General features: G+C 31.2%; 1 protein-coding gene across 1 annotated transcript in view; it reads right to left on the bottom strand.

Annotated features, from left to right (window-relative positions):
* LOC129962354 (titin-like) overlaps nt 1–21,697 on the bottom strand; it is a 308,547-nt gene that overhangs the window by 2,811 nt on the left and 284,039 nt on the right. Inside the window, 14 exon segments of the mRNA XM_056076101.1 lie at nt 662–812; nt 2,623–2,777; nt 3,437–3,742; nt 4,774–5,079; nt 7,732–7,879; nt 9,381–9,532; nt 11,638–11,922; nt 12,550–12,722; nt 14,157–14,268; nt 15,234–15,347; nt 16,182–16,373; nt 17,654–17,932; nt 19,723–19,989; nt 20,960–21,235. Coding sequence (XP_055932076.1) covers nt 662–812; nt 2,623–2,777; nt 3,437–3,742; nt 4,774–5,079; nt 7,732–7,879; nt 9,381–9,532; nt 11,638–11,922; nt 12,550–12,722; nt 14,157–14,268; nt 15,234–15,347; nt 16,182–16,373; nt 17,654–17,932; nt 19,723–19,989; nt 20,960–21,235 — 2,916 coding nt within the window.

Genomic DNA, 21,697 nt, shown 5'->3' on the forward strand with positions numbered 1-21,697 from the left:
ATCGATTTATCGAATTTTGATAGTTGTAAGCCAAAAATAAATCATCCATAACGATTATAATTCAATATTAAAATTACTTCGAATACTTAGATAAGTCAAGTATTCAATGGATTTCCATGAGAATAAAAATAAGAAAATATTCTCAATATAGAAGGTGTCATCTTATTAGATAGTAAAGAAAATAAAACAGTTAAGTGATTAAAAATATTTACGTTATATTTTAAGACAAATCTAGAGCAGTCTTAACAAATAAAAAGACGAATTGATATAATTTCAGTACAGAATTCCTGTGATTTAATTTTTTGTTCCATATTTATCACAGTAATGCCTAGTATCTTGCACTTTTAGGGCTTGTTTTTAGTCGTATATACGTAAAGAGATAAATGCAGTATTGAGGCAATTGTTGAACAAATCTAAACTTATACAAAAGTTAAACGACTTTATTCTGAAATGAAAAGAAGTGCCAAATAATACTTTAAAAATAATTTTGGTCTCGGTATCGTTACTGTTACCACTGCTTAGCTTTTACAATTTATTTATTCCTGTATAAAATTCTAGAGAATATATGATTCATAATACTGTTCTAGATAATTTGGCAACAATTACATTATAGAATACAGCAGAGCTTCGCAATATGAAGTTGTAGAACAAATAAACTCACCTGCTGGTCGAATGACGCGCACGGGCTCTTCGGGTTCCAGTGGATCACTGATTCCGACTTCATTTCGCGCCATGATTCGGACCATGTACTCAGCACCTTCTTGGAGATCTTTGATCTGGATCCTCTGTGTTTCGCCGTCTGTCTGACCAACCTGGGGGTGAAAAAAGAAGCAACAGGGTACATAGCCATTAGTTCAATCTTCTGCAGCATTATAACGTTTCATTCTTTCTATAAAATGTATTTAATAAAGCGAGTAACAGAATATGAATAGGATACTCAATTCATATTTCTAGAATAACAGAAATGACTATAATAAAATATTTAATAATTCAAAAATGATACAGATAATCTTTTCCTAGAAAAGATAAAAAGAAAAAAAAAGAATTGAATATCTAGTCCTGAACATTGTAACATGATAATCTTTGACTTGATTTCTATGTACGTAACAAATTTTACATCATGTATTTCATATCTGGAAAAATTTATAAAAATTAAAAACATTGCATGAAGTGAAATTAAAAACATTGCAAAGCTAACTGTTTGAATTTTAACAAGTTGAGTGCCATGCCATCCATATTCTCGTAGCAGCAAGAGTTCTCATTCAGTATATAATTTGATGTGAGTAGATCCTATGTTCGCATAATATATCCATGCTTTATCCTAGTGTTGACCGTGTGCATAGTATAATAGATGTGTATTATTCACATCTATTATATAATTAGATATTCTCTTCTCTTATTAAGAGACAGTAAAGAAGTAAGCATCTCATTAGATAGTGGTCCGAATCACATGCATGGTTCATGGCATCGGAGATAATATACTCCAAAGTTATTGAGAAAAAGTCTACATTCTGATAAATTTTAAAATAATTAAAAATCTAAATACAATTTTGAAAATCCTTACTAAGAGGTAACTATGTACCATATATGATAACTTTATGTCAAACAATCTGCCCTTCAGAACGTTTTGAATGATTATTGCAACATTCAACACATACTTTACAGAAAGTATATTAATCTAAAAACATTATCATATTAAAATTACATTTTCCAATATACAGAGTGGTTATAATTAAACTTCCCCTATAAACAGCATCCTACAACGCAAACGGGTGAACGGATTGCAAAGAAATTCGGTATTTAGACTATACACAAGATGCGCTCAAAGAATTTCGAAAAAAGAAAAAAAAATAGTTTAAAGATGTCCACCAGCGGGCGCTTTTTCCTGAAAAACATTAATTTTAACTCAATAAACGACCAAAATGGAAACAAGAAACAATATTAACATTTATTGACTCGTTTCTCATCACCTTGCCATCGAACCATATTAAGTAAAGGCAAGGAAAAAATAACAGCAAGCTGTTTGAGAAAAGCAGTTCAGTTTGTAGAAACAAGAACAGATTAGGACGCAATCGCACAAGAGGAGCAGTTGTTAATCATGTCCAGAGTGATGTAGGGAAAGATGCTCCATGTGAATACCCTCATTTACATGCAAAATTTTGAGTAGATGGACAACAGATCGTTAGAGCTTCCTCTTCTTCATAAGCATGCATAACTCGACAGCATGCATAACTGTACTATGAATTATGCAACAATTCAATATTGTTCGTGCTTCAGAAAACGAATGTTGACGAATCAAAATTCTGATCTTATTCTTAAATTCACATTTCTTTTTTAATACTGAATATATCTTAGTGCAAAACAGAATAAATTCTATTTTAGAAAATTGGCAGAAATTGCTTGTATATTCTAAGATGTTTTAGGTAAACTTAATAATATGTTTATAATAAGTTTTCCAACAGTTAAGATTTAAATACTGAAACACTTAATTGATATACAACAATCAAAAGATGTAAAGTTTCATCCATATTTACAGAATGGCAACTCATAATTCTGGAAAAATTACAGTTACCTAAGAGATGCAATCAAAATCTTTCCACCATCTGTTAAAGAACCACTCACCTCCATCCACATGATCCGCCTGACATTCCTCATAGCCACCGTGTACCCCAGGATAGGAGATCCACCATCCTTTTCTGGTCTGCCCCAAGCCAGGAGGACAGAGCTGGGGCCAGTGATCACCTTTTCCAAGGGGCCCGTAGGTGGAGATGGACGCACTAAGAGAGACAAGGAAAAAATTATCTCTCGCATGAGAAAAAAAATAAATATTGGGACGTTTGTCTGCATTCGTGTCTGTAATTGGATGCATGGAACATCGTTTTATTATCCCTAATGGATAATCTTATTTCACAAAGGATATATGAAAACAAAGGCTTGCAGAATTACTAAGTGGATACTACATATTATAATCCATGCATATATATATATATATATATATATATATATATATATATATATATATATATATATATATATATAATGATATTTTAAACTTTAATTTCAATTTAATTAATTTCCAAAGTTTTATCTTAATTTAGCCTATAGTAACTTCTTGGTGGAATACTAGCTTGGTGGAAAACTCATTCGTGGGATGTTCTATATTTAAGAAGCTAATCACTGTGGAATTAGTATAGGTCCACTGTATCGATCACGCCAAGCGTCAATTTTCATATTCATCTGCACGAGTTTCAGATACATAATTTCAGCATTCTATCACAATTGAAAACCGTCCTTTTTTTTCACATCGTTTCAATGATTTGAATGCACATCTGTGAGTTATATTTGAAGTGGCAGAAAATGAAATAAGTGAAGGATACATTAACATAAATAATGTAAAAATAAGTTCGAATAAAAATGCATCGATTCGTATGTTTACCTGCAGTGGAAGTGAGTTTGATAGGCTTGTCCGTCTCCAGGGGCGCGCTGAGTCCAGCCGGATTTTCGGCAAACACCCTGAAGTGATATTCTTTGGTGTGCGTCAGATTGTGGACAGTATAGCTCCTGATGTGCGGCTGGAGTGTCTCTAAGCGGTTCCAGGCCTTCTTGTTGGATTCCCTTTTCTCTACAATATAGGCGGTGAGTTCTGCGCCACCATTGTCCGCGGGAGGCTTCCAGCTGAGTGTCAGCGTCTTGTTGGTCATGTTCGACACGATGAGTGGACCCACGGGTGAAGATGGAGGAGCTACTCAAAAGAAAAAAAAAATTATTCACAGATTTTAAGAAAGAGTCAGTATTATTTTCCTTTTTAAATATACTCAGCATTAAGCAGCGAAAAGGAAACGAACATTTCGCTATTTTTAAAATGGAGAGACGATAAAAAAATCCAGTGACTAAGATTCACGCCTAAAAATGAGGAACTAATGAGGATTTTATTGTTTATATTTGCTTAAAGAAGAAAAATTATCATAAACTTTTCAAATAAAAGATTACTTTAAATCTAACAAGTTTATACAAATTAAACGGATAATTTAGAAGGCGAAGAAGTTTTTCTGCTTTTCAAGTTCAATAAAAAATAGTCAATTCTTCATTAGATGTCATTTTCTTAAAATTTTGCAGCTAAGGATTTCAGAAATTTGATTTAAAAATTTAACAGTCTGGTCATTTGAGAAATTATTTGTAACTGAATTTTGGATAAACTTTTGGGATGAAATGTTGCTCACATCAAATAACGAAATATTTAACATTTAAATATGTATTTAAATTAAAGTAGTATTTAATTTAGAAGACAAAAATCACTTAAACACGCTAACATTCTTACATGATATTCTTTCCAATCTTACGAGGGTGAAAAAAGAATGAAAACTCCCAAATGACATTTGTCATCCAATTAAAAAAATGTGGAAATCCAGGGGTTAAGAAATAACAAATTTAACTACAATGACTGAAAATAAAATATAAATGAAATTCAAATTCCTAAAATTTTAAGAAACGAAATATTTAATTTAATCAAATCTAGAAAATCAATTCTTAAAAGCTGGCCCATCCCTCCCCCTTCAATTCACTTTCGCCTTCTTCAATTAATAAATAATCACAAAGTTTACCTTACAAACTTAAAGAGCATTAAATTGAAAATTAAAAAAAATTATTAGCTTCTTGAGATAACATTTTTTGAAAAAATATATCACATTTTGCCTGCGTCCTCTGAGGGGCATCTAAATTCCAAACCCACCATAAAACGATTACTAAGTTCGGATGACTTATCCTTTTACCCACCTATTCGCAAGCCAGCTGTAATTGTCTCTTCTGGTGCAAAGTATGGACTGTGGCCGACTTCGTTCCTGCAGCAAACCCTGAAGTGGTAGGGTGTTTCTTTCTTGAGCCCCATGACTTCCATAGAGAGGGACTTCGCGTCCGTCGTGCCCACCCTCTGCCAGGCTTTTCGGCTAGCTTCCTTCCTCTCGACGATGTACTCGATGATGGGACTGCCGCCGTCGTTGTCCGGAGCGAGCCAGCTTAGAGTGAACGAGCTCTCCGTCATGTTGGATGTGGTGAACGGTCCCTTGGGAGCATGTGGCTTGTCTAAAGGAAAAGAGCAGGTGTAAGAAGGGCGAAAATATATGGCTATAACTTTCATTTTTTTAAATGAATGATCGGATATTCGGAAAATAAACGTTAAAAAAATTTCAGATTTAAAAAAAATACTGAAAAATAAGAATCTTCTACTCTACGTATAAATCTTTGTTATATCATCGAGGAACAAAGTAAAGCCTAATTCTATGAGATTTTCTAAACTCTTAATCGTATAAAGGTTTTTAGATTATAAAGAAAAGAGCTGAAATTGCATCTTGTACCTTGCATCTTGTAGTATTTCGATGCATTGCATCTTGTAGTATTTCGATGCATTGCATCTTGTAGTATTTCGATAAAATAGCATCACTTAATGTGAGCCTGGTTTCTTTATGTGTGGAGTCGGTCTCCTGAATTCACATCAATGCAGATGATACAGAAACGTGTAGATGTTAAGAATAAAGGTAAAGAGTATATAAAAAACATTCTTTTATTATTATGTAGAATTTATCTCGTTGAGAGTGATGATAACACTCAAAATCTTTAAATAAGGGTGATCAAGAAATAACAGGAGGTATTTGGATCCCTGTAGCGTGTTATGTACTGGACGATATAAAACAAAATTTGGCCACCATACACATTAAAGTATGGGGTTTCGATTTATAAAGAAAAAAAAATTAGTACCAAAAAACGTCGATAGGGAAAATTCTGGCGCTGCGATCTAAAACTTCAATATCTATTTTGCATATACAGGTACTTTATAACACGATGTCGAGGATAAAAGGAAGGCTTGCAGGGATTCAAGTCATTCAGCAAGAACTCGTCCGTCGATGGCGTTGTCACTACGTGAACGTGCCTTATTCGTCAAGTTGTTTCAGCGGGTGCTGCTTTTCGTGAATATTGGCGGTTAAAACAGTTAGGTAGAGAATCACTGACCATAACTGTTTGTTTGTTTGTTTCTTATGGCACTTGCCACTGACAAGCCCGCTGTTACGAAGACAGCGATTTAAGCCTGAGGGGGGACGTCTCTTATTTTTATAGCAGCGCCAACTAGGGCCAAGAGTACGACTTTGCCACTCACGCATCATTCATTCGCTTGCACAACCCCTTTTTACAGGAGGGCACATTCACACATCTCACAGATAGAACAACAGAAGAACAACCATGCCCAAACCGGGACTCGAACCCGGGACGCCCAGATCACGGGGAAGGCGCGCTACCCCTATGCCAGGACGCCGGCCTGACCATAACTAATTTACGAAGAATGGTTGAAAAATTTGAAACAATAGGAATTCCTGATGTGCAACCGCGCTGAGGATGTAAAGGTTTCAAGCAGGAAGAAGTTGCAACTGCCGTTATGGATCAGGCGATAGTTAAGAAGTAGGGTACCAGCAGTGCACGTTCAATATCACGACAAGCAGATACCCCGTTCTCAACTAGGCAGAAGATATTGCGTAAGATCCTGAAATTTTATCCGTATAAGATAACACTCATTCAAAAATTTCTCTCAGGGGACAGAAATACCGGATTTGAATTTGCTTTGAGATTTTTGGCTCGATTGGAAGTGGATGACGAATGACCTTGGTGGATATTATGGAGCGATGAAGTTCAATTTCATCTGAAAAGATCAAATAATGTTACATGTTAGACAAATAAATGCCTATATGCTGCGAGCCACTATCGAAAACTTCGTGTACCGCATTTTAAAGTTTAACCTCGTGGAACGTTTTTTATTGGTATTTGGTATGTTGTTATTTAGTGTTTCCAATGGCAGTTATGTATTCTTTTTTCACACATTAAGCGCTTGCAGCACTAGGATTTCTCCTATCGGTGTTATTTGGCACTATTTTTTTGACAAATCGAAACCGCATACTTTAATGTGTATGGCGACCAAATTTTATTATATTTCATCCAGTACATAACACGCTACAGGGCTCCGAACACCTCCTGTTATTTCTTGATCACCCTGTATTTACAAGCTCTGAGCATTTAAGTCTCCAAACCAGAACTCAATAGATATTTTCATTGTACCTATCTTTTTCCATTTAAATGATTTTATTTTAAACTGAGAAATGCCGAAAGAAATTAACGATATATTGCACTGATACATCACCTTACCAAGTGATTAAAAGTTTTTTTAAAAATAAATCCTCGATTCATGCGATACTCATTTTATGTATTAGAAGTGATTATTTCTTATAAAAAAAGCACTATCTAGACTTCATTTAAAATTTGGCAACTAAAAATCATACATTCTTATACTTAGTCTTTTCAGTGCATTTTTTAAAATGTTCCCTCTTTTTTAAGAATACTATATACTTTATAGAAAACATATGTATTTAATTATAACCACATACTACTATGCATAACATAAATGGTTTAATTATTTTTGTATATAGTTGATTTTCTGTGCTTACATTTTACAACAGTTAATTGAAATTCTAAAGAATAAGGAAGTCAATATGTAATAAAGAAGAATATTTGAAATAAGGTATTATTATATCATTTTAAAGATGAATTTTATTTAAAATTATAAACATTTACATATCTTTTTATTTTTCATGGATCTATTTTGCTGACTATCTTATAAAATTTAATAAATTGCAATTATTCTCTTAAATTATGTTGATTAAAAGTATATTCCTCCTCAATGCAGCGACTTACCAAATAAGCTCTTTGGTGTGACTGGGTCCGAGGTCAAAGGATCACTTCGGCCGTACTCGTTGGTGGCGATAACACGGAATGCATATTCAATACCCTCGCTGAGATCCTGGATCTCTTGAGTCAGGACATCGGAATTCACTGTTGTCACCTGAAAGGGTGAAAAGAGTAATGAATTCTTTGACATAGGATTTGAATATTATTTATTACAATAAATTTCTTAGAAAGAGATGACATCATTGAATAGAATTTACAAAAAAAAAAAAAAAAAAAAAAAAAAAAAATACAGTTTAAAAGATAATGAATCGCTACATTTTTCAAGATTTAAAAAATTGCTGAAATAATCAGCGATTAATTTAAGTAACAATAACTTTAACTAAAATAGATTCAGTCCCATACTATGCATAAATAATTAAAAGAACGCCCCCAAATTCTATATTTTCATAGTTATTTATTTAATTGTTTAGTTATTTGTAACTGTACATTCGTAAAGAAGCTAGATTTTGAAAATATCTGCGATTGCAAGATTTTATTTTTTTCGGAAGTATTAATAAAAGAATTATTTCATGGCTATCATTGCTCAAATCTAAAGGACTTATAATATTTGAAAGATAATTCGTTTCATTTTTAAAAGTTTCAAAAACAAAGATTACATATCTAGAATACGTTATTAAAAGAATTTCGAGCTTAATAAGTGCTTCTATTCTAGACAATTAATATTTTAAAATGAGCGGAAAAAAATGATGATGAAAAATGGAATGAAGACGTTGAGAATCAGAGTAACCTAGTCCTCAGTTTTTGATACATTCAGCTTGGCATCATACTAAAATGGAAAGCTAGTGCTATAAAATGAGCTACCATATATCAGATACTGTCAAGTAATTCTCTTTGAATGATTATACAGTACGATGCCTCATTCAGTTTAATGAAAATTGTGTGTTGGTCCACCCTGGTATTCAGCGTAACAATTTAACAAAGGAAAAATTGTTAGAGTAATTTTTTTGTCTTTAAAATAATGTCATGTAATGCAAAATTGCTTAATATTTGATGATTTACATTTCCCATACAAAGACCTGTTTCGTTAGCAGAAACACAAGAAAGTATCAATGGCACTTTCAGATGATCATAATTGTTTTTAAATTTAAAAGCAATCATTAAGCATTGCTAATTAAATTTTAATGATGAAGACAAATGATAATTATGCTCTTGGTCAGCTGGAAATAGAAAATAGGATGGATCCATTCTTTTGATATCGGCGATAAACACCTTTAAACATCAAGCATTTCCTTTACACAATTATATTAATTTAATATTTAAAACATAAAATTTTTAAGCAATACATACTCTGATTATAATGAGCAATACATGAAAAAGATAAGCAGAATGGGAGAAATGATTCATTTATTTTCTGAATCCATTCTCCATTCTGAATTTATTATTTTTATTATTATGTGGCACTTTCTCTCTTGCTTTTTTAAACGTTTATTGATAAGTCAAAATGTTTACAGGGTAAAAGTGTAAGTTCTTTAAAAATTATATTTAAAGGTAGAATATATAGTCGATTTTCATTGAATGGCAACAGCATTATCCCACGATTACGAGCAAAAACTTCCTGTAAGATCGCACACATACTTAGTAGAAGAATGCATTACCTCCATCCATATCTTCCTCCTGACTTCGCATTTTTCGATAACGTAAGACTGCACCTCGGAGGCGCCGATGCTCGGCGGCTGCCAGCCGATGGTGATGGAGTTCTTGTCGATTTTGTGGAATGCAATGGGCCCTTCGGGTGGAAGGGGTTTGTCTGAAACGCAGAAGGATCCTTAGTAAAAATGAAGCATACTATTAAATGAAATCACACATACAAGTTTGTGTAATAAATATATTTGCAGATTTTGAAAAAAACGAAAATGGAAATTGGACTTGTGGATTTTACACAATAAAAACGAAAATTTTCATATTCAGTGATACGCAACAATGAATTTTACATGATTAATTATACAGAAAAGAGAAATAGGTAATAAATCTAATAAATCCATATAAAGAAGTTCTTTTTTAAAATTACTTATTTCCAATATTGCAGTCATTTCATAAATTTTCTTCGGGTTATACTTTTCTGCAAATCATAATCAAATAAAAAACTTAACTTTGAAGAGGACGATATAAAATATTTGGCGGCATTTATTTGTACAACTATTAGATCTTTATATGCAAGAATTAAATAGCGAAAAGAACCCTTTTAATTCGTCTGAATAAGAACAAAGGAAATCGGTCTTGTATATAAAGGAATGCTACCAAGTAAGAGGGATACTCTATATAGACAACAGCTTTTCAAGAAGATGGTTATTTTATATTCCTTAATCTATACATGAAAATATTAAATTTACATTAATCTTCCTGAAATTCCTTCTTTTTCTTTTCTTTTTTTTCTAAAAAAAAAGTCAATTTTCATTATCAAAACATTTAAAATGCAAAGGTTATGAAATATTATGAAGTATAATTTACTAATGATATGTAGTGTAGGCAAATAAAAATGTGCAAAATTTACTTATTTATTAAAAACTTTAGTTAAGAATCGAGGCAGAAAAAATGCAGCATTATATCGTACTCAATAACTCGTTTAACCAATATTCACTAAGCATTCTAAAAATAATTTTAATCGTATTTTTTATTACTATTTTACAAATTTACAGTGTATAATAAGAAATTATTATACGTCATATTAAATAAAATATATATAAACCGTATCATATATAAAAAAATATTAAAAAGTTCATAATGTATTGTTGAAAACCCTTTTGAAGGCACGAACTTATAGCTTTATCTATGGTTAGTTGGGCAGCAGCATTAAAAACAAGAAAGCATGACGATATTCAAAACGCAAATTCTGTTTCAATCTACTCCAGTGAATGACACGCCTTCTTCTTACTTCAAGGGATACTCACGATGCAGTTAATTCTGTATGGGCCTATGCTGATTTTTATTTAACTTTCATGGGCAGAGCAGAAGAGGCCCAACTTTTTTATTCTTCGTTCCACTTTTAGGCGTTATCATGGTATATGGTGAAATGAGCGCATTTCCAGAATTCTTTGCTAGGTTTCCATCCTTTTGAATGCATTTTCTTTCACTTTTTTCCCCCTTTCAATCGTATTATTTCCTTTTAACTCGACACATATTTTTTTTTTTACTCATATGGCTAGTTCAAGTAACAATAAATCTTTCAAGAGTTGTGCTAAGTATATTTTATATAATATAAAATAGTGTAAGTGGAAGAAAAAAAAAACCGGGAATTAAATATTCCACTCACACATTCAACAAATCGTGCTAGTCAATCTATCAACGTTATTTAAAAGATTTGCCTAGAAATAGGAGAGTAGCTTAATCCAAATTCTGTTTCACCTAAAAAGGTAAAAATGATATTTCTGAAAAATCATCTATTGATGAGTTGAATGCAGCATTATCAGACCAACTGTGCATAATTCTTATGTTAAGGGAAAAATTCTTGATTAAATTGCCTCCATTTCGAAAAAAAGGACATTTTAACGTTAAGTGTGTTTTATTTTGTAAAGAAATACAGGAACAGATTTTAAGTACAAAATGCTATTATTTATCGAGGCATCATTTCATGTTTAAGTCACTCACAGTAAGTAAAAATTATTCTAAAATATTTTCGTGTTCGTTCGTATCCTTTATCGACAATATTGCGAATATCCTCGGTTACTACGTTTCTAAATTCCATGTATACTCTGAGTTCACTTCAGTCTTAAATGTAAATATCTCTTTCTCTTTCATCTTTTAACCCACCACTATTTTCGAGAAATCAAAACTTTCTGGCGCAAACGCAAAACGATTCAAGGTTTCCGTGCATGAGAACTGACAATCTGGCGATTACTTTATTGATATACGTACCGAGTACAAATAACTTGAAGTCATGCTTGACTGTGCCAGCAGGATTGGTGAGCTGCAGAGTATATGTAGCGCTATCAGTGTTTTCCACAGATCGAATGGTGATCGTCGTGGAATCTTCCCTCGTCTGTACCAAGGTGTGTTTAGTGGATTCTAAAACCTTTCCGTTCTTTAGCCACACCAATTCCGGCGCAGGATAGCCAAAGACTTTTACATCCAGAATGTACTCGCTGTAGGATTTTAGACGAACATTCTTCATCTTTTCGTCATATTTAACGGATGGTGGTTCTGAAAGGTTTGAAAAAAGGAAACAAAGTGAATTTATATATAATTGTATATAATTAATTTTACAATTAAATAATATTTACGCAATAAAAATAGCTGCAACTCATCGTATCATGCGGATATAATTTCACAACTGCTAATTCACTTTTTTTATATAATGAAAAAAATAATATTTTACATAAAAACATTTACATAAAAGCATCATTTACATCCGTTTCAATTAAATGAACGAAATTTTAATTTTCATTCATTCCACATCATTTTTCATTTTATCATTCTCACTTAAAATTTTTAATCTTTAGGAAAGAAAATAAATAATTCTTACAAACTTAAAAACATTCAAGCTTCATTAACTCTAATTATTTTTTATAATTTATTCTGTTTAAAAAAATGAAGGAAGTTTAATGTTCATTGCAAAGATATCTCAAAAACTTTTCTAATATGTCATAAACACTCATAATTCCATAAAAGGAAAACAGCTATCTTCCTTTCCTGCATTGCTAGTGTTTTCCAGAAAAATAATATAAATAGAGAATACAATTCTGCACACTTCAAAGATTTATTTTTAGAGATTTTTCTATTATTTTCCATTGTCTGTTAGTTTAGTAAAGTAAGTTCATTAAAACTTACCTTGTATCTTCAGTTCATTTGTAGTTTCAGCTGTTCCCAAGTTATTTGAAGCCTTGCATGTGTACGTGCCAGCAGACTTTTCCGTTGTTTCATTAATTTCCAATGTGGCCACCTGATTCTCGTAAGTCGTTTTCATATTCTTCATAACTATCAATTCCTTTCCATTTTTGAACCTGCGTTCAATACAAACATATTTTGCATAAATTCATAATGCATTATATGGGAAATTAAAATAAAAACATAATGCCCATATAACTAAAAAGAAAAGAGTTTTACAAGCGGAAAAAAACAACAACTCATATACAGAATTCCACGATAATTTTTTTGAATCAAATATTAGTTTACTCAATGTTTCAGAATATATGTAAAAACAACGAATGCATGTATTCAAAACTGACTCTCATTACACTATTTTGAACGGTATTCGTACAATATAAAAAAAAAAAAATCGAGAATATAAAAGTGATGTGCTGAAAATTCTTAAATGGTTGTATATTGTATCGACACAAATTTAAATTCACGAAAAACCAGTCTAATGATTATTAAAATAATTTAATATGGGGCTCATATTAAAAAAAGCAAATTTGTTCTGGAAAAGTAACAATATTTAATGACATTAATGTATGCTCTACCGACCATTACATGTAAAAAAATTATAAATTTAAGAAAATACAGCCACGGACAATCTAAATGCATTTAAAATACAGTGAATTTTAACACATGCTTTTCTAAGAGTATTTTGAATGTGATCTCTATTTGGAATTTCAAAATTCTAAAGAAGGAGTCAGTAAATTTTACCTATGACAAACTCTTCACTGATTTTAAAAATTATTCGAAAATTGTTAATAATTTTTCACAAATCAGAAAATTTAAATCTATTACATCAAATATATCATTATTAAAATAAAAGAAAATAAAGAAGATCTATTACATCAAATATATCATTAAAGAATAATACCCCCTGAAAAATTTCTTCAGGTTTAAATGATGCACTTGCCTTTTCTCACAAGTTTCTTGCATATCCGATTAATAACTAGCTTTCATATTGAGACAATTTTAAGTCTTCAAAGTTATTAAATTTAGGTTTCATGAAACTCACGTCATCACACTACTGCGCATAATGTAGGCCCAATAATACTGAGAACACGAACTGAGCGAGAATATTTTGTAGTGAGAGATTACGTAGTGTGGTTCAGAAGGAACTGTTTTGAGCACAATGTGTTTTCCATTTGAATAAATTTGTTTCGATGGCAATTATAAAATTACAAAACAGGTAAGCGGTATGTAATCTCACTATTCTGTTAGATATAATATAAATGAAAGCATTCATTTAAAAATATCTTTAAAAAATGTCATAAGTGTAGCTATGATAGTTGAATTTCCATTTTTAATTATACTTCAAAACAACACATACAAAACCAAAGAGTCTCAGTTTACCGATTCGAGTTCAAGAGCAAAACTTAATGATTAAAATTAAAAAAAAAAAAAAAAAAAAAAACTTTATGTTGAAAAAATGCTGAAGCTGCAGACTGTGAAAAATTTAAGTCTTCAGAGAAATTCCCCTAAATCTTGATATTTTTTTTCTTCAAAAAAGTATCCTCAATTACCATTTGATTGTAGGCGGTGGTTGGCCACTGATTCTACAAGTCATCTTGGTCGGCTTCTTCAGACCAGAAGTTACAGGCTGCAGATGTTCCACAACTGCAGGTGGTTCACCAGCTGTGAAAAAGAAAGGACACAACAGAGATTTATTAAGTATGAAAATAGATGAAGCACAAATCAAAACTTAAACGAGAAATCCATTTCTTTTCAAAAACGTTTAACATTTTTATGCATTAACTTTAATTAAAATACAGTGAATCGCATTCTATAACATTTCTGAATACTGCGTTAAAATTTTAAATTGTTGGAAGCATATTCTTTTGTTTAATTCATTGTTAGAAAAGTAGATTCAACGTTTATATAAAAAAGCATTTTAAAGATTCCTATCGAATTCGATGGAAACTTATTAATTCATGCAAGAAACTGACGTGTATAAACAGAAAATAAAATTTTCCTAACAAAATTTTATTAATTTTTGAATTAATAAACGGAAAATTATTTCCAGTTAGAAAAAAAAAATATGAAAACAGTCCTAACCATTCAACCCATATCTAATTAAAAATGCAAAAGACTAAAATCAGAGGGAATGTTTCTAATTATTCTTGTGACTTTTAATTATGGTATATCCGCGGAAAGACTGAGCAATAAAAAATTTATAGAAAAGTGCTCTTTCTTGGTGGCCCCGGCAATTGTGAATATTTAGTAAACGAGAAATCAATACACTGCTATCGAAATCTATAATATCTCCCTGCTATGGAGTTAATATAGTTAATTTATCCGTATGGGATGTAAACCTATTAAATATTGCACTGATTGAGCTATTTAATGAATCCTAAACCTATGATCGTCTATTTTGTATCCGTATGCTACATTTTAAAAATTCTTCTTTTAGCAATAGATATTGCACATGTGATATTTTATGGAATTAGACTATCAACTGAAAATTATTCCATGATAAAAAAAATAAAATCTTAAAATTTTTCTAATTTGCACTGAAAAAAACTCAAATAAGATTTGAAGTTTTTGCTGTTTAGAAACCATCACTGAACCATAAAACTGGTTGACACCATTCAGGGACGTACCTTTGGGCTCCTGTACAGGAATGTATTTGGTGCCAGGAGAGGGATCGCTTTTCCCCACTTCATTGACAGCTATGACGCGGAACATATATCCCTCGCCCTGTTTCAGGTTGGTCACTAAATTTAAAAAAAAAAAAAAATGTAAATTTCTGTCTAATTTATTTCATACAATGGCAATAAAATAGCACTTGAATTAAAATTAATGTTAAATTTCAGTATATTTAACTACTAATATTTGTCCCATCAAGACATTTATTTTTAAATTTATGTGGATATCTTTTTGATTATCTCCAGTTTTTATATAAATATTTCAAGAAACCGTTTTACAGTTCTCAAGAAACCGAAAAAATGAGACATGGCCAATGAGACGATTTATTTATTTTTAGAAGCATAAAGAAAAGCATATAATATTTTAATAATGTATTAAAATGTATGCAAAGAAATGGGATACTAAACATAGTCATTTATAATATTAATAATGAACAGATATGATAATAGACAAATAAAAAAGGTTAATTTAATTATGAATGAATTTAAGACATTACTTGAACAAAAAATGATCACCAGGAAACTCTTTTTTAGCTACGGATATTAACGAAATTTATAAAAATAATAATTAAAATAAAAATTTAAATTTCCTTCTTCGAATATTTGATATTCCTGAAGATTATTACAAAAATTGTAACCATTTTGAAAGACAGTTTTTCTTTGTAATTTTATTTAAATAAATGTAACTGGATAATATTTTTTTCCAAAAACAATTATTAGCTTTGATATTAAAATTTATTGAACTTCTGTGATGAATCAAAAGGTTTCACAGAATCAAATGGTTTCTTTGCAGTTTGTAAAAACTATGCAGGAACTTCTATAAAGAAATGAAGTATTTTTTAACATTATTATCTTTTTGAAATTTTTATTTCATATGTAAGTTTAACAAAGTCATTCACTCACCTTTAGTGAAAGGTTGTTCTATCGTGAACTTTTCGTTGTATGTGGACCACCTGAGCGTGTTTCTGTCGTGGAATTCTATGATGTAATTTGTGATGGGAGAGCCACCATCACTCTCCGGAAGTTTCCAGCTCAATGTCAATGAATCGTTGCCGATTTCGGATGCCGTTGGCGTACCCGGGGGTTTTGGTTTATCTAAAAAAAGGGGGAAAAAAAGACAGATTTCCATTAATAACATGGAAAAATTTAAAAATTCAATTTTCACAACGATACAAAAGATGTTTAAAATAATTTTTGAATATAATAAAAAATTACATTGTTTTAGAAGAATGAAGGAATTAATAGAACAGATAATTATTATATCATGAAAAGAACAGATAATTATAAATAAGAAAACAATAAAATTTTATAATAATCGGTAAAACAAAACTTATAATAAAATTATATATATATATTCATTTATTAGATAAATGTTTATTAATACCATTTAATTCACTATAAATATTATCGATATAATTTTATGGGTTTTTTATTTTCAGTATGTGAGAAAAATATACTTAAAAAAAACCGAAATGCACCTAAATTAAAAAAAAAAAAAAACCTTTTGTGACATCAAAATGCATCTAAATAAGAAAGAAAAAAAAACTAAATAATCAGAATACAAAACAACATCAGATTATTAAACATTTGAATTTTTTATATGAAAATTTATAATGTTTTAAGATTAATTACGTTACATGTTAAAAAAGCCATTATAAAGAGATAAAAAAATAGGAGCCGATTTGCCATTTAAGAATGTGTTTATATTCCAAAAATTCAAAACATGAATAGTAAACTATAGAGATAAGTCTTTTTAAATAATCGAATTACATTTAAAACTGGGATTTTCATATTCCCAACCCCATCCAACACAAGGAGTTTTAATAAATTATCATTCTGATTAGAACATTTTAATTGTGGTGTTCACTGGATTCATTGTTCTTAATATATCTTCTATTACTACGGATATCGAATTTCAGCTTGGGTCACAAAAAAAAAATTACTGATATTGTAAAAAAATTGTAAAATTTGTTTCTGTGGGATTCCTCAGCATTAACAAGCAAAATAGTAAAAAAAAAAAAAAAAATAAGATTACAGTAGATAAAAAAAATTATCACCCAATTATATTTTATCATTAATCTTATCTGCAATTTATAGTAGCATTTTTCATTTTACCTGGGTCATAATCATGCACACTTGTAATGAAGCAAAAAATATTTTTTTATAAAAATAAATACGCGACAAAATAAAACAACCTCTGTCTTTTTTCAAAAAATTAAGAACATTTGAATTAAGTAATCCGATCTAAGATTTCTCCAACCACACTAATTTACTCTACATTTCCTTTAAAAAAATTAAAGTATTACAAAACCGAAAAAGAAATTTTTTTATCTCATTAAATAAAAACATATACAAAAAAAAAGAAAAATGCCTACCAATGATGGACACTTTAAAGTCCGTCTTGCACTCTCCGCATTTGTTGGTCAGTTTGAGAGTATAGTTCTCCACATCTGCATCTTCCAGCTTCTTGATGGTGAGAACTGTTTTGTTCCCGTAATTTTCGATGGTACGCTTTTTGTCCGGACTGATGGTTTTTCCTTTGTATAGCCATTCTATCTTTGGCGGGGGTTGAGCAACGAATTCAACATCCACCGCAACGTTGCCACCACGTTTTCCTTTGAAGTGCCGTTTTTCGGAAACAACCCGGGGTGTTGCTGAAAAATGAAGATTTATTTAGTATAAAATAAACGCGTATGCAACGAAAGGGTTCACATTTTCTGAGGAGAATCCATAAACGTACATTCGCTGTCTTATTAGCTTGAGAAGTCGCAAACATTTGAATTAAATTTTAACAAATTCGAGATTTAAAACGAATTTTTCGATGTATTTCATTTTTACTTCACAAACTATAAGTTTTTTTTACATCTTTGAATACCTACAAGTAAGAAAGCGGGCGAAATTTCTATAAGTAACATTTTAATCACAGTAAATTAAAAATAATTTATTTTCAAAAATTTTGTCAGAAGTCCTTATTTTCTTTTTTTTTAAAAATGTTTTGATACGTACTTGATAGTTATAATTTTAGTTTTCCGAATTTATTTGCCAGACTTTATTAAAAAAAAAAAAAAAAAAAAAAAAAAAAAAAAAAAAAAGGCAATCCAAATTCATTACTCCAGATACATAAAGCAAAAAATGGATATATCTCCTTTTTCTCATCTTCCGAAATGATGGTCATCAGCGGCATGCAATCTGCATTCCCCATTCTCCCTCACTAAGTATTCTGCGCAATTTTCAGTTATCAAAAGCGTTATTATTAACGAAATATATAATTAAATAACAAAACTTAAATCAAACTTTTGTGTTTTTCATCAATAATTTCTCGTATGAAAGTGACATATTCTTTTAAAAAGTAAATATTTATCCTTTTGACTATACAAAGTTGAACGACAATTCAATTCTTCCTTAACTATAAAAACGTTTCAAAATTAATTTTAAGCACAAATTTCAACAAAATTTTCTAATTTTTTAATTAAATTTAAAGCGTTTTTTTCATTTCCCCATATTTTAATACTATTAACTTACTTATTTTGGCTATTGATAAAATGATACGATAAAAATATTGCTTCTTTGAATCTAAAATTCAAACCAAATTTTTACTTCCGCTTTTAACTCGTACGAATACATGTTTTAATAAGGGCCCACGGCAATCCATTGATATTAATCTAATTCTTATGAGACACGGTGCATAAATTTTGAAATCATAAGTGAATAAGGTCATTGAAAATTATAAAGACCCGTTCTCACTGAAAAAGAAGAAACAGTAGATGATGTTTTGCTCCTCAAGCTTGGAAACACCGAAAAGAAGAGAATGGTTTTCAAGACATGGCTGTAAAATTCATGATGTGAAGAAACTTTTGTTATTAATTCCATTATTTTTATTCCAGACCCTGCTGAATATATATCAATGCACAATACATAGTCGTTGCTCTTATTAAATTACAATCCTACTCCTTTTAATCATTTTAAGCGACTTGTTTGTATCTTTCCTTTTTTATACATCGACTTATTTTTAATTAAAAAATTCTTATAGTTCGCTTGAATCTATACATGTTGAAATACCGTGTAGCTATCAAGAGAACACATATCTCTGTTAATAATAAAGGAGAATATGTGTTTTTCATGTATCTGTGTGTTGGCACTTTAAAGATCAGATCGTTTGATCTATGGCTAGACCTATGGATATAAATGTAATAAAAATGCACAGCACCATGAATAGAAAGACATAAGGCTTCTAAGATAGCATGATAAAACAGGGAAAATCGATCAAAATTTGAAAAAAAAAATATTTTGTTGAAAGAACTATTTCACTGATCCTGGGGAACCAACTAGTCATCAAAGGCGGATAGTGCCGAATAATTCAAATAAATCTGCTGTTATAATCAAAATTCTAGTATCGAGCTTTCAATGAAAACTTTTCTAAATGATCTCAGCTAAGCACCCATACCTTCGACAGTGAGAGTGGACGAGCAGGTCTTCTCCTCCAGGACGCAGGTGTACATGCCTCTATCGTCCAGCGAGGTGTCCTTTATGATAAGCCTCCTTCGGCATCCCTCCTTCTCCATGACGACTCGATCGGTGGGTTTGAGGGTCTGACCGTCCTTCATCCAGCGGACCTCGAAGGTCTCGCGGGTCACTTCTACCAGGAGGGTGGCCGTGTCGCTCTCCCGGACGATCACGTCACGCAGTTTCAGAGTGAACTCGGCATGGGCCTCTGCAATGCAATAACTTGTTAAACGAAAGAGAACGGAAAAGTCTTTTAAATAGTTATCAGTACTTAAAAATCAAGATAAATCAAAGTTATTGATTGTGCATAAATCTAAACACTACACTTGTTTCTAAACTAGTAAAATAAATAAATACATATACCAGAAGAATCAATAACATTTCTTTTAATTACCGTATTACAATAGTCCAACTCAAATAACCATACATTAAGTTTTGAAATATCAGGTACATACAGTTTATATCGTTCTGATTTGAAACTCAAAACCATGTAAGCTGAATTTGAAATTGCCGCAATTCTGTTAAGCAAACGGGTTCTTTGTAGTTCTTATAATATAGTTAAAAAATTCTTTTCAGCTGAGTGGTAGAAATTCGATTCATTCTAGAAATTAATAAAAAAATACTACTGCAACTCTTTTTACTAAATTAGCAGTAAATGAAATACTTCTTGAATCCAAAAACATAATAGAAAAACACTAACGAACAATAATTTTTATTCAATCTAAATATTCTTTATGTCATGATGAATGCAATTTATAACTTGCATACACAAAATTGAACATAAGAATGTAAAATTAAGTACAATTCCACGGACCAGGGTAGCTTGATGATAAATCTTCGGCTTTCGTGATGGAAGATTTCAAATGCGAACCCGACTTCACCGAAAAACTTCTCGGTAAGCGGTATGGTGTATGTTAAATTTATTGGGACCGGTGTTCTCTCGATGATGTGATTAATGGAAGTTTGGAGAAGGGATTTCAACTCAGATGTCAATCTCGTCATTTAACAGTTGTTCAAAATTTCGAGGTCTATCCTAAAATTGCCCTAGCGTCTCTTCAAAATGTAACACTAATATAATCAAACTAAACCGTAAAAATTTTACGAATATCAGTTAGTAATATTTGAAAATTTCCTTTAAAAATAAAGCCTTGCAAGGGAAAAAATTTCCATAGGGTTACCTTGAACTTGTAATTTGGTCGTTGTTTTAACATTTCCAGCCACACAGCTGTACTCGGCAGCGTCGTCTTTTTGTGCCCTTCGGACGACCATTTTGTACACATTCCTGTCTTTAACAAATTGGAATTTGTCCTTCTCTTTTTCTGGTACAGGTTCGCCGTTCTTCAGCCATTTCACGGGCACATCTGGACGGGAGAGCTCAACGGTAAAGCTCACGTCGGTGTCTTGCGGAACGGTCATCTTTTCAGGAAGCCTGGCAGTGAATTCGACGGTTGGCGCTGATGAAACAAATACAGAGGAATTATTAAAAAGAATTAAAGCAACCCCTTTGCAGCATAAATATCGGGACTCACAATCATAAAAGTGAATATAAAAAGATATCCAAGAATCTAAAATTTTACTCACTTCATAGTTCAATACGATAATTCGTTGAAAAAATTAAAAGCATTAATACTATTGTTTGTGCAAAATTACTGAGGTCTCATTCAGAAAATATCTAGGGTGTCAAAGAGCTCATACTTCTTTAGAGAGGGGAAAATAAAGAAACCATTCGACCTATTGATTTCTAAATCGGTTATAGCTATAGGATCCAGATAGAATACTTTCTCCGACAAAAGAAACATCATATACTATTGGAGGATTCGTCAAACATTTCAATTATTGTTTTTCAACCAACCTTATATACGTAGCTGTTAACTATGTGGAGTGGCTCAGAATTTAATTTTTAAAATTCGTATGCA

This window comes from Argiope bruennichi, chromosome 2 (assembly GCF_947563725.1).
Source record: "Argiope bruennichi chromosome 2, qqArgBrue1.1, whole genome shotgun sequence".
NCBI classification, from domain to species: Eukaryota; Metazoa; Arthropoda; class Arachnida; order Araneae; family Araneidae; genus Argiope; species Argiope bruennichi.